This window comes from Eptatretus burgeri, chromosome 10, assembly GCF_056783735.1.
Source record: "Eptatretus burgeri isolate ZD-2024b chromosome 10, Ebu_testis_v1, whole genome shotgun sequence".
Lineage (NCBI taxonomy): Eukaryota > Metazoa > Chordata > Myxini > Myxiniformes > Myxinidae > Eptatretus > Eptatretus burgeri.
This window is the reverse complement of record NC_140970.1, coordinates 49909319-49923365: the sequence shown is the minus strand read 5'-3', so window position 1 is coordinate 49923365 and position 14047 is coordinate 49909319. Positions and strand designations below refer to the sequence as shown.

The 14047-nt window shown below is 40.4% G+C and overlaps 1 protein-coding gene across 5 annotated transcripts in view; it reads left to right on the top strand.

Moving 5' to 3' along the window:
• The window catches only part of PRKDC (protein kinase, DNA-activated, catalytic subunit), a 324360-nt gene that overhangs the window by 149236 nt on the left and 161077 nt on the right, over positions 1–14047 (top strand). For all 5 annotated transcript variants that reach the window (XM_085898246.1, XM_085898245.1, XM_085898249.1 and 2 more), the window contains 7 exons: positions 1453–1591; positions 3320–3435; positions 6204–6338; positions 6617–6736; positions 8321–8464; positions 8610–8758; positions 10817–10948. In XM_085898246.1, coding sequence (XP_085754372.1) covers positions 1453–1591; positions 3320–3435; positions 6204–6338; positions 6617–6736; positions 8321–8464; positions 8610–8758; positions 10817–10948 — 935 coding nt within the window. The remainder of the gene's footprint in view (positions 1–1452; positions 1592–3319; positions 3436–6203; positions 6339–6616; positions 6737–8320; positions 8465–8609; positions 8759–10816; positions 10949–14047) is intronic.

Below are 14047 nucleotides of genomic sequence, written 5' to 3'. Positions count from 1 at the left end.
CTTTAAATAGTAACGTGAACTTTTCGAAACTTTAAAGCAAATGTCCGAATATATTTAAAAGTTCATGATACTGATAGACGCTCTCAAAAGGCACCGTCAATGCAAGGATGTGTACAAGTGCTTAGTATTTATGGAGATCCAGATCTTGTATATACAAGAGCCGAGTCCTAGAGGTTAAGGTTTTGTCTTCACAAGAAGAAGAAGAAGAAGAAAAAGAACAACGCCGAGCTCTCTATGAGCAGCGTTCGCTACGTGAGACGCTGCTAAAAACTATACACATACAAAACCATACACCAAAAAACGACATGTAACCATACACATACCCACACAACTGAAAATCAGTAAATATGTCATCTGAAAATAAAAAAATACATTTGTTAGGTTATTTCAGATATAGCTCCATGAATAACAATTAGTTTTTCAATGACACATTACCAGTGATTGCAACAGGGTCTGTACGATGTACGAGTTCTTTTTCAAGGAACTTCAACACAGAAGGAGGTCATTAGGCCCACCAAGCCTGCACAATGTTTGCCAAGAAACCTACAGCTGTTTGTCCAATGCCATATCCTTTTAAAATGTTTAGCATCAAGCAAGGAAGTAGCACGTACTATTTTTGAAGTCTTTGATATGACTGAGCCAGGGTTGGTTTCAAACCTCTGTCCTCCCAGACTCTCAGAGCGGACGATCAAACCATTACACCACTGAGTCTGGTTAAATAGTATTTGTAGAATGTCTTTTCCCACGGCATTAAAATATATGCACAGCCATCAACAGAAACAATGAATAAATACATCATAAATTAGAATGCACTCAATGGAGGTCCTGACTCAGGTCAGACAAACCCACAGACAGGGTGATCGCAATATTCACGTGCCCGGCCTCAGGCCGGGGCATGAGTAAAATATATTGATTCAATCAAATATAATTCAAACTTACTTGAATAATTTTCAACCATGCCAACAGCAAGTCAATTCAAGTCGAGAATTGTGCTCCTGTACGTGTATTTTGAAAGCCACATGTAAATAACCCACAGAACCACGGGCCCACTGGGAATTCTCCTGATGTCCAGCTCGCTCAAACTGCACCTGCCGAAACGTCGATATTAGCCAATCTCCTTCGATTTCAATTTCTCTTTTCTCTATCTTTTTTCGTTCAACTCCCGACCCATATCTCCATGCTCTTTGCGTCCCAACTTCTTCTTAACCATAATTGTTAATTGTCTCATCTGATTGTTTTGCTGTCTCCTTTTTTTCTTGACTTTGACTCGATTCTGCCCTCTGTCGTGTATTCCTTCACATGTTATTCCATATCCCCTGCATCTCCTGTTACTACAACCTCATTTCCATCCTGAAACCTTTTTCTTCACCTCCATTTGATTAATATTTTCATTTAATTTTGTGTGGGGTTGTGATGTTTTGGTTTCTTTTGACACTGGCTTTCATCCTGCAGAATGTTTTCATCTATGAGAACCTCATAGATCCAAAGCGAGAATATTCCTTTCCCATGGAGGTGGAGCGCTCACGAGAGCGCCGGAAGCATTTGGCTGCACTTCGATATGAGACACAAAGACTTGATAAAGAAGAGAAAGGTAGGCCTGGATCTTTCTGCTTCTTTGCCGATAAAATGAACAATTATATTTTGTCATTTTGTTAAAGGGAGCGTGGGGGGGGGGCGGGGGGAGGTTGGGGTTTTTGGTGAGATCGGTGGTGAAGAGAAAGAATTCAAGATAGTCATTGTAAGGGTTGCCTTTTATAGCAGAATATGGTGATCCATTGAGATAGGTGAATATCTGCGGGCATGAGTTTTGTTTGTAGTGTAGAAGCGGTTGTCCACTCAGCAAGCACACTTTGAGACAGCAAGCAGTGTAACCTAGTGTCAAAGAAAATCCGAGAACACCAGCCCACTCGCTAACCAAAGTTTCGGACAGGAATTTGGATTTTTTTTCTCGGGAACCGGCAATAACTCGCAAACTTTTCACAAAAGACAATGTAGGATATTTAACATCCATCAGATAATGCTAAGAGATGGGACAACCAGTTTAACATCCATCCAATGGATGGCACACACATTGATGCCTCAGCCTACCTGCAAAGTATCAATGTGACCGTTTATAGTATAGATATAGGCCACTAATTCATGCAAAGGCATGTACTGTACACTAACTACCTCCACCCCATTCTGTCGGACTGGACCATTATAAATGAAAGTGTACAACTAAATTCTGCATAAAATTTCACCTTTGGTCAAATCTGCCATGACTGTCATGCTTCAACATGTTTAGGTCATTCAAAACATCTGTGAATCATAAAAAGGTGCATGTGGTTTTATCCAAATAATTATCCTTATCCTTCCACAAAGGGCTGTGTGTTCCACCTCATATTTCATGTCGAGGTGGAAGGAGAGCGAAAACCTTCACTTCACGAAAATTTTTGAAAATATAGCACAAAATAAGTTTGTTTATTTTATTTTTGTTTTATTTTAAATAGAGCACGATATTGTTATCGTGTCTCTGTCCATCCATCTATCCGTCACACTATCTCCACCTAAATGGTTACAAGTGCAGAAATTCACCAAACTTGGTGGTTACGATCACCACGTGGCACGAAGGTGCAAGAGCATTTTCATTTTTGGCCCTTCCCCCAGGGGCGGGTCACAAGGTCAAATACCAAAAAATGTCATGACGGCACATTTTTAAAAAAGAAACTTTGTGCACGCGTTTAACATTGGGGGACACATGAAATATGTAACGATGGATGAAAAATGGGGGGGGGGGGGAATTTTGAACTCAAAATTTGACATTGGGTCAATCCTGATGGAACGTTTTGCCATCTTTCAACTTTTCCTTATGTGGGAAGCATGGGGATTTGCGATGACACACCATCGACTTCACTCTTCCTTTTATTTTCTGCTTTTGATTAAGTATCTAGAGATAAAAATCAACATTAAAGCTTGTTTGACAACCAAACCTATCTTATACTAAAGAATGATTATATTTTAATATTCCTCTTGTTTTTTTTTATACCTTCAATCAACGATTATATATTTTTTGTTCAAATTATTTTAACCTATTATCTTCAGGATTTATAGTCAGACACCTCCATCAATCTGTTGCTGCACACCTAATGTCCTTGTAATTCTCATAAAAGTAGAATTTTGTCTCCTCGTGTCGTCGTCCTGCATCTAAATTATGTGCAAGCTCTTCCACGAGCCTTTGATCATTTTAAAAATAAGAAACTGAACTGATTTTTCTGATTACATTTCTCTGATGTGTTTAATTACCCTTAATTTAATTATCTCTCCTCAATCACCCTGCCAGAACACGTCTTCCTGCCCAATACGTCATCTCTCACCGAACTGCAGTCTCAGTTTGACTTTTCGACAGGCTTCCAGACATCCTCTCGAGTCATTGCTGACCCAAAGCCCAAGACTCAGGTAGAAATAAAAAATTCACACTTTGAAGTCTTTACAGGAATTGAAGTTCAGAGAAGAGGCAAACACAGGATGGTGAGTTTTGAAGTAAGAGTTTGTTTCCTCCGAGGAATTTTGGAAATAAGACCATTACTAATTCTAAACGGGGAAGTTATTTGCACAAATGTTTTAACGGGGGCATTTGAGTGGAAAGGAACGTTGACGGTTTGGAATTCAATCAGATTATTAAGAATCGCGTTATTCTCTGGGGGATGAAAAGGAGTGCATAATGCAAAGAGCAGTTGGTGCATGATGATTTAGGAAAATATAAGATTCCAATTTCTGATGTCTGATGTCATTCCTCTGCCCCAATTCCTGGTCAAGATGCGTATATATTTAATTTCACTTCCTGATGATTGCTTAATAAACTGTGAAGAAACGTCCGGTGCCTAGGGACAGACTTGGTCTATCAAACTGCCCATAAAATGGCTGTTTTTACAGACCAGATTGGTGATATTAGTACAGGTATCCCCCACTTAACGAAGGGTTACATATCTTTTATTAACTCCTCATTATACAAAACTTTGTTTTGCGGGAGCTCGTTTTCCATTATTTCTTATGGGAAAATTACAATTTGTTTCCGAACCGTAACGTTTCAGTATAAAAACAAAGCCGTACCCTTGGTATAACGATGGTTTTAGTTGCCAGTGACATCATATTATTATTTACCTAATAATAAAGACAGTAACATAAAGTTAATTTAGTTGTAACACTTAACCAAAACAATTTTGAGTCCAAGTTTCATACGGTCCGAGAAGACGTTGGCCGGAGGTCGTGTGGAGGAGATGGTTATTTTTAACCCTTTCATTCTGAAAAGTTAACCCTCCCATTGAAAGTTAATTGGAGGAAAAACATATGTACTTATCATCGCCATGGAAGTGACATTGCACAATCACCATGACACTGTGACGGCTCCTTCATTGTCGTGAATGAAGATCTTCATGAAACATGAATCATCGTAAATTCGATTGAAGCGAATGTTTGCTCTGCGAACCTTCGTTAAGTGGGGTATACCTGTAGAGCAAAGGCTGAAACTATTCCCGGAAGGCTCCAGGCAAAGTCTCGCAGTCGTCCAGATCCAAATTAGAAGTCTTTCACAGTCATGCATGATTAGAAAATAAAATATGTCTTCATATATAATGCAAGAAAAGTTGACAATCAACGCTTGATTAAGTGTTTATGTATCTCAGTTTGGGATGCCCTCGGGAGAATTATTGGTGTTCACGGGGTGCCACCAAAACTGATCATTCTGATTTCTGAACTATACTCTGGTACACAGAGTACTGTGAGGTGTGGTGATTCTATCTCTGACTTATCTCCAGTTGTTACTGGCCCCCACACTTTTCAGTGCTTCTATGGACTGGATTATGGAGAGGATGTCGGAGAGATCAATCTGCGGTGCATCATTTGGGAATGTCAAGGTCTCGGACATTGATTTTGCAGATGATGCAGTCATCCTTGCGGAAACACTGGATGTCCTTGTCGGGGCCCTCGAGGCACTGAATGAGGAATCGTAGCCGCTGGGACTATGGCTTTCCTGGGTCAAAACAAAGATCCATGCTTTCAATGACATCTTGGATGCTGCCATCTTGTCTGTACCTGTTTGTGGTGAGGATGTTGAGGTCACGGAGAGATCCACTTACCTTGGCAGTGATATTCATGTTTCTGCTGGCTGTGAGCTACAGGTCAATAGACGTCTGGGTTCGGCCTGGGGAGTCATGTATTCACTAAATCACGGGGTTTGGTGCTGTCGGTATCTGTACAGGAGGATGAAAGTCTGAGCCTTCAGGTCTTTGGTGCTTCCATTCTTGCTCTACGGATGCGAGACTTGGACTCTGACCAGGGATCTGAGATGGAGACTTAATTCCTATGGTATCAGGTCTCTTCTGAGAATCCTTGGCGATCGTTGGTCTGACTTTGTGTCCGATGAGCATTTGCTGAGATAGACTCAAATGAGATTTGCTACCTGCATAGTCCATGAGCGTCAGCTGCGGCTGCATGGACATGTGACTTGTATTCCTGACGTTGATCCTGCTCATCAGATTCTCTCAGCGAGGGAGCCTTGATCTCAAGGAGATGGGGGTGGTCCAGGCATCTGCCTGGGTGGTGGCCAGACGGAGGCCCCTGGAGTACCGGCAGAAAGTGGACGCAGCGATGCGCTGCTCCCATTCCTGGCCTGACCTGACATCAGGAAACATTGGTGTACTTTTGTTTGAATATAATGGTCAAATCAACATTGAATATGCAACTAGAACATGGAATCTCAACATCACGAGCTGTGGGTTAAGATGGAATGCCATGCTTGCTTACCCAATGTTTATGTTGCTTGTAACATTATGTTATGCATCTTGACGACTTCATTTATGAAAATGCCTTACTTAGCTGTTGGTTAGCTTCATTTCTGAGGGGTGGTGGTGTGAGGACATGGATATACGTATACTACTAATGCAGTGCTCCCTTTATATCCGGGCATGGAGTTTGGATTTAGCAAAGGTACTGGTACACTTTGGCATACACTTTTGCTGGGTACTGTGGAATATTTCAGTATTCACAAACACATTTTAAGCAGATAGGTGGATTACACATCCCCTTCAAAGGATAGGTGTAGTGTCAGTGTTAAGGCAAGTCTGCCTCCTCTGAGTTATCCTGTCAGTTCAGGTTTTTTTTCTCCATGAGCACAACATTATAGTATGCAAAAGCCAATGTAACTAAGAATGATGATCGTGGTTTAGGTGAGGAAGGATCCATGGCTTAAAAAAGGGCTCGACTTGGAGTGGGATGACCTGAATCGTCAGGAGTGCATGGCGGAGCTTGTCCTGTTACTACAACACATGCAACATGAAGGAATCTCCCCACAATTTGAACAGGTGAGGGCAGTTTTTTTGGGGGGGGAGGGGTTTCTACACAGTCGAGGCTTGTGTAAGAGCTAGAACTCTGAATTGATCAGGATGCAACAGAACAAGATGAACAGCAGAAAGTGGGGAAACACCAACATTAATTACCAGGACATTAGGAGATGTGTGTACCTTTACATGGATTACAAGGACATTGGGAGAGTGAACGGGATTCTTTACCTTTTCAAGACATAACCTGTCTTCTTGTGGCCCATTGTGATTTGGTGTGATGTTATGTTGTGATGTGCCAGGGTGTGGCGGCAGAAAAGATGCCATCATGGATGGAGGCCTTGCACAGAAGGATGACGGCGCAGACGACTGGTCGCAATGTTCTTTTTTTTCTCGCCCGGCTTGTCAGCAATTGCCAAGAGGTTTATAAAGTTTCTCAGTCTTTCAGTACCTTCATTAATTTGTGCTAATGGGCCATCCATTTTTCTATGAATTCCCCCCCCCCCACCACCCTTTCCACTTGCAGATTTTCAAAAGTAATATTCAACTTTCGGCACAAATTAAGACGCATCCCTTATTGTAATAAACTTTACGCAATGAACCTAGAACTCCATTCAGGAGATGCATCCTGATGTTGATTTTGGCTGTGGGGGTGGGGGGGGGGGGGTTAGAGATCAGGTGATGTGTGTACAAATGCCTTGTTATAAGTACATTGTACAGTTACTGGCTGATGTGCAAAACATGTAAGCTGTTTGTCAAGTGATGTTAGACATGTTTCCATGAACTAGATTGAAAAAGAAAGTTAAAGGATACAGATACAGGTATCATCGCTCAATTTACCGAAAGGCCCCAATCAACAAACATGATGTAACGAACTTTGTGAGGTCAGTTTTCATTGCAAGATTGCACACTTACCAGGCAAGAGCATTTCAATCGTAGTGCTGCATTATATAGTTCCTATAAAGTACTACAATTTAAATATTATGGTGCTATTGCCATATATTTTGTAGTTGTACTCTAGTAACTATAATGTACTATAGTACAGTTGTATTGCAGTCCAATTTTATGCCATTAGTTTTACACTAGTAAATTAGAAAAAATAAAATTAGTTTGGACTTCCTTTATACTTTCAGTATACTCAATGTGAAAAGGCAACACACTTAGCTTCACTACATTACACTCACAGATCACTGTAGTACCACTATAGTCTTACTTCACCTCACTACACTGTCATTGCAGTTTCACTCACCTCACTACATTTTTTTTTAACCACCTGTAACCTTCTTGGACACCCCCCCCCAGTGCAACCACCAATTTTCAACTCGTTCTGTGCAGCGGTTTGAAAGTGCATACAAGTCAAACCACAAACAAAGAAACCCACAAGCTGAATTCTATCTTGTGTCATGTGATACTCTAGTTAATTTATTACTACTGCAGTCAACTATCTCTACTACAGTAACTACAAAGATTTTACACCACAGTGGAACTATAGTTGATTAAGCATTACTCGAGTTAACTGTAGTTAATGGAGAGTTACTATGATCTTACTACTGTGTAGCTCTTGCCTGCAGAGACCTTTATACAGTTGATATAAATCTGATACCGTAAGGGTTTAAAGAAATGTAATTGCTTCGTAATTTATGATCTACATTCAATGGAAACAAATCATCATTAAAAAAATTGGGAAAATACGACAAATATATTGTTTAAAATAAAGTATATCAACCATCGTGATTGATGTGTACTCAATCTCTCGAAGACAACCCAACATATGTCCCCCCCCCCTCCCAAACTACACACAGGCCCAACCCCTCTCCCTCACACCTTTACATTGGTAATAAAGAGATGGCCTCTAATCTTTATCCATTATTCATAGTCTGTTCTGCTTCACTATTCTAATTCCTCCATTTCTCATGTTCTGTCACTCTATGCCTTTGTCTTTGTATCTCCATTTATTTTTTGTCTCTGCACCTTTTTTCAATCATTCTTTCACTTTTTGTCTTCAGGTGTTCCAGCCTTATGCAAATTTTTGGCTCACGCCCATGTTGAGCATAGCTGTGTCTCCGGAGTTGCAGTCCCTTGGCATCAATGGTCTTCTGAATGACATAACAGTTACCTTGCTTTCCTGGGAATCGATCGCAATTCCAAAAGTATGTCTGTGTGATGCATCCAAATGAGCACCTGATACTTTGAATGTACAGATGGTCTATAAGAGAGAGTGAACATTAATGAGGAGAGAAAGCAGTGGAATGGAAGTGGTCAAATGAAAAGTGCTTGATTGTTTTCACTTTACAGAATGCTGCTATCGGAGTGCTTGCTCAGAGATTGATAAACTTCTTTCTGGAAAATTCTTGGCATCGACACCGTGCCCTGCTCCGCCACAACCTCGAAATGATCCGCACCATATTTGCTACGTGGAAAGGCTGCCTCACAGTTCCTTACAGGTAATCCAGCTTTGAACCAAATCACGTCCACATACCTCACTGCTTTATTGTTTCCTTATTCATCTCTGCTCTGCAACTCATTTTGGCTAGGTCTTACAAATTGCTTCACCTGACACCCAGGGCAAGGGCTTTTCATTCCCAGGCTACTAAGTTTCAAAGGCACAAGTCCATCGAGCTCATGTTTTATTCATTTTTCTTTGGAGATGGCTGCCTTTTATTCATGTTTACTTTGGTTATACAATGGCTGAAATCAATAGGACAGCGATTGAATTACGGTAACAGCCATTTACAGAAACCAAACAGTTCATTTGATAGTTTGAATATTTATGTGATTTATGTGAATATTTATGTGTGCATGCGAAATAGAGGGGTGTTTTTAAAATTTACTTGCACAATAAAGTTATTTATTTTTAGGTCATCTCTACATCTCAGTAGAGATGTCCTAATAAAGCCAGTCTCGAAGTCTGTCCGTACGTCCGTCCGTCCGTCCACAATCAAACCGAGTGGAGACAAATAACCAATAGTGGAATGGATAGAGGTCGATGAGACATGCACAACGATATAACTTTCAAGGTCGTCCAAGGTCGAGGTCAAGGTCACGAGGCTGTCAAAGTTGCGAAAATCGTCGATTTAAAATCGTATCTCCTCCCTCATTTATCAAGAGAGATCAAATGTTATTAGTGATTCAGATACTACGGACTATTATCTAGAACAACACGAGCCATTTTTTTGAAATTTGCTCTCGTTCCGATTTTATGGTTTTTATCCGCCTTGTGGTGTGCCGGAGACCTCAACACGGTCTCCCACGCTGATTTTAACTTCAAATTCAATCATGTTTCCACCTTTCGCACTGCAAAAGGTTGATCGACACTGAAATAAAGCGAATTCGACCTGAAATTCACCTTTAATGTGGGAAATGCATCGAATGGGTTGGGCGGGTGGGTGTGGGTGCCGAGATGCCACGGATTCTGGCAGGCACGGGATGAAGCCTAGAATTGTCTCCTCGAGGGAATGCTTACTGTTGTGGTCTGGGAGATTAATGTTTACATTTTTGAGGGTTTTAGAACACGCTTTACAGGTCTCTGTAAAAATTCCGGTGCAAAAGAGATGTTTTATGATTGTATAAAAAATATTTCGTCCGCCGCGTCACGGATCGTCACGTGACAGCACGCGCGAGAACAGACGCGTCGTTGAGTCACGTAAAGGTTTTGCGTGTGCGCGCTGACGTCATCGCGCTCCTCTACTCTGTGGCCGAGATTCGACTTGATTGACACTGAAATAAAGCAAATTCGACCTGAAATTCACCTTTCGATTATAGATGCCCCTAATTTGATTTTGCTTCTGTCGACCTCTGGCAGAGATGACCGGCACTCCCGCTCGGGGGTATTTTTTATCATCTGGCTTCATCAACTGGATCTTTCTTTTTACTCCAGTGAATCATTATTTTGTCAGCTTCGCAAAACCGCATCGCCTCGCATCACTTGCTTTGGTAATATTGACAAATCCCCTGGGATACAAATTGGATTTTATAAAAAAAATCCTGAGAAATTGTGTGGGATTAGCTCACGTTCAGAATATAATCGCGTACCTCCGCTTGAGCGAGAGATCACTTTGAAATTGGCTTTAATTAAGCTGGCCATCTTCAAAGTGACTGCTTCATTGTTTTGCAGACTTTCACCTGACTCATAATTTAAGTTGTAACATGGGGGTTGTAAATTTGATATTATTATAATGATACGATATTTCCCTCATAGTAAAATTAACGGTTTAGAATTCAGAATGTATATGACCACCAAGTGCCACACCGAGGCCTGTTTATATGGACGGAGGTTGAGTCAAGTAAATAGTTGATCACATCATTTGGCTATGTGAATATTGTTGATTATATGTATTAAATGTTTCATTTTTGTCATTTTCAAATAACTCCACGATAGGTGTTTTGAATTGTGATCAGGTGGTGTAACGTCACATACCATTATCCCAGGGGCTAATATAATGGCTCCTGAGGACATTTGTCAGACACTTTGAAATATATTATCTTGCTTCTTCTCCTTCCAGGCAAATATATGAAAAGTTTTCAAAGATGAATGGAGAAACTGATGACATCACCATTGGTATCCAGTTACTGGGTGTTGTGCTGGCCTCAGGTCTCCCTCCTTACGACCCAGCCTGTGGTATTGACAGACAAAGGTACATTCAAGATTACTACTCATAAACCTTGAGCTCATCATTACATTCAACAGTCAGCAGTGAGCACAGATTTTCTTCCTGCTAATGAGGCCATCGATGTATTCCATCTGCAAAAAAATGATGTAATTTTCCATACCCCCTGTATCTCCTCTCTCCCTGTACATGTCAGAAATCCCCCTAATTCAGTTTCTCATCGTCCTGCCTTCTCCCAACATCAACTCTACTTTTACCTTTCCACTTCCTCAATTACTCTCGCCTCATTTCCCCCCCCCCCCTCCAAACTTTCTCGCTTTGTTTTTGTTTATTTTACTTTATTTTGCAAATCAGTTGTTTTTACATTTCAAAGTATTAAAATGTGCAAAAACTTTTCAAAAAGTCTTTGAAATTGAAAAATACAATGGTGGAAGGGAGTTTGTTTTTATTCCTGATTTAGTAAAAATACCAATAGATATATTACCACATTACATAGATTAATTGTTTATTGCCTTCGCCACCATAGGTGAAGGAGGTTATGTTTTCATCCCTTTCTGTCTGTCTGTTTTTCTGTGTGCAGGATATCTCAAAAAGTTGTGGACAGGTTGGGTGTGTGACAAGGACGAAGTAATTAGATTTTGGTGAATATCCGGATCCGGATCCAACTCCGAGAATTTTTTAAAAGTGATTCTTCGCTATTGAGAGATAGGGCTAAACCAATATATAACACGATATCTCAAAAAGTTGCGGACGGATTCGGATAAAACTTGGTGGACACATTGTGTGTGTGTGTTGCAAGGACGAATTGATTCGATTTTGGTGAAGATTTAAATCCGAATCTGGATACGAGAATTTTTTAATTCCAAAGTGATTTTTCACCATTGAGAGATAGGGCCAAAAACGATACATAGCATTATATTTCAAAAATGTCATGGGCCGGATATGTTCTCGTGGATCAGGCATTGTGTGACGGAGGTACGCGCTCTGCCGAGTGCCCTTCTAGTTTTGGTTTATGGATGTAGAGATTTGCTGTGTTTTTGGACTCACTGTTGTGATATTTTGAACTTTGAATTTATATTTTTTATTGGATTTGAAATATTGAGGTTTTTATTTGTATTTTTAAAGATCAACTATAATATAAACTCTGCTTAAATGGTGGACATGTTTGGTGTGTACTTGACACAAATTTTGATAAAACAATCATTGAAATCTTTTTTTTAATCCTGGTTTATGTTGTTATTTTTAAAAATGATTCTTTTTTGCGGTTTGTTTAATATTCGGAAAATGGCCTAATGACTTCTGTGGAACATATTACGAAATGGTAGCAGTCAGCAACAAGTTACCAATAGCAAGTGAAACAGATAAGTAACACATTCATTTTTATCTTTTTAATGAACATTTTGTGGCTCTTTTTATACTTTAGAAGTTTGGAAGGGATATAACTTGGTAGTTCGGGGCATTGTGTCATGATATGACATCTCGCAGGCACAAAATGATTAGAATATCTCACTTGTTTAGAGACCTTCTATAAACCCTAAAGAACGACAATAAACATGATTTGCAAAATTTTAGGGGTGTCTGAGGGTGGCCATCTTGAATTTCAAACTGACTGCCATTTACAATCATTTTTCAAAAATGATTCAGGCTGTGAACATCGCATAAAACTGTTTTTGATGGCAAAACAGATCATGCCTTGGAGCAAGCAAATCGGATGATGAAGTAGCTGGAGACCTTATTGGAATTGCACTAAATCCATATGTTCATACCAAATTATTTGTGGTTTCACCTGAGCTTACATGCCTTGCACAGCAAATAACATGACTGATCTACTCACTACTAAAGTGAAACCTCATCAGGAGCTCACTGAAGCAAAGGTCAAGCAACAGGAGAAGAATATGATGGTTATCAAACACACCATTGACAAATTCACCAATCCCTTTGCAGATAAATGTGACCAGCTGATAAACATGGGAAACAAAGCTGTTTTGCCTGAGAAGATTCAAGGAGATATCGACAAGGGAAGAGATTTTGGAGAATATAAATTTCTGCAGTTTGTTTCAGAGAGAATCTCAACAAATATTGTGAATATTTTGGCTCCAATGAAGAAACTTTTAAACTACAGATGTGGTCATCAGCAGGAAACAAGTTTACCTTAAAGGAGAGAAATGAAATTGTGGAGCTCAAGGAAGAAGGAGCACTGTTTGCCTGCATGCTTGTAATCTCCAAAGCCAGAGATATTGATCATAAGCTAGCTGTTGGAACTTCTGAAATTTTTGTCGTACCTGAGGACTGTTTTCAGCAGAAGGTTCTCTGCTCCATACCGCATCAAAGAGTGATTTGATGTCGATCCTCGAGGGGCTGCCAAAGGACAGCCAAGTGCTAGAGAGAAAACCAAAGTGTGATACTCGAGCAACTCCATTTACAAACGTGGCACAATTTTCGATTTGCAAGCACAAGCACTAGATGAGCCAGAGTGTATAGCCAATTGCTCTGATCTATCAGACATGATAGAAAATGTCCACACATGATAGAAGACTCGGTGGTAACAAGGCCATAGCATCTCACGTCACAGATACAACATCAATCACCAGAGCTATCATGCATAATATTTCAGCTCATATAGTTAATACAAAGTTCTAGAACATGCCCTAACAAATGGAAAGAATGTTGTTGTGGCATGGAGATCATGCAGAAGCCACTCACAGACAAGTTAATCTCTCAAGTGTTCAAGAAGAAGCAGACATCAAGCTAATTCTTCTTTCCCTTGATGCCACATCAATTGGGGCCACCGCAATTCGGATATGCTCTCTGGATACTGACGTTCTTGTGCTAGCTATGAGACGTTATCTAAATCTCCGACAGGACGTTAGCCAAGACACGTTTTGTGACATGAACTACCCAGAAATGTGGAGTCGTGCAACTTCAATCCATCTACAATTCCCTTGGTCCCAACAAAGCCACACAACACTGCCAGGTTTTCATGCACTACGAGAGCAGGCATCACTGGTAAATTTGCTGGCAAGGGAAAGATGACATCCTGGAAAGTGCTACACGAACTTTACATGGATGATGAGATTGTGCAAGCAGTTGCACAGCTTGGTGCAACATAGAATCCATCTGAAGCCT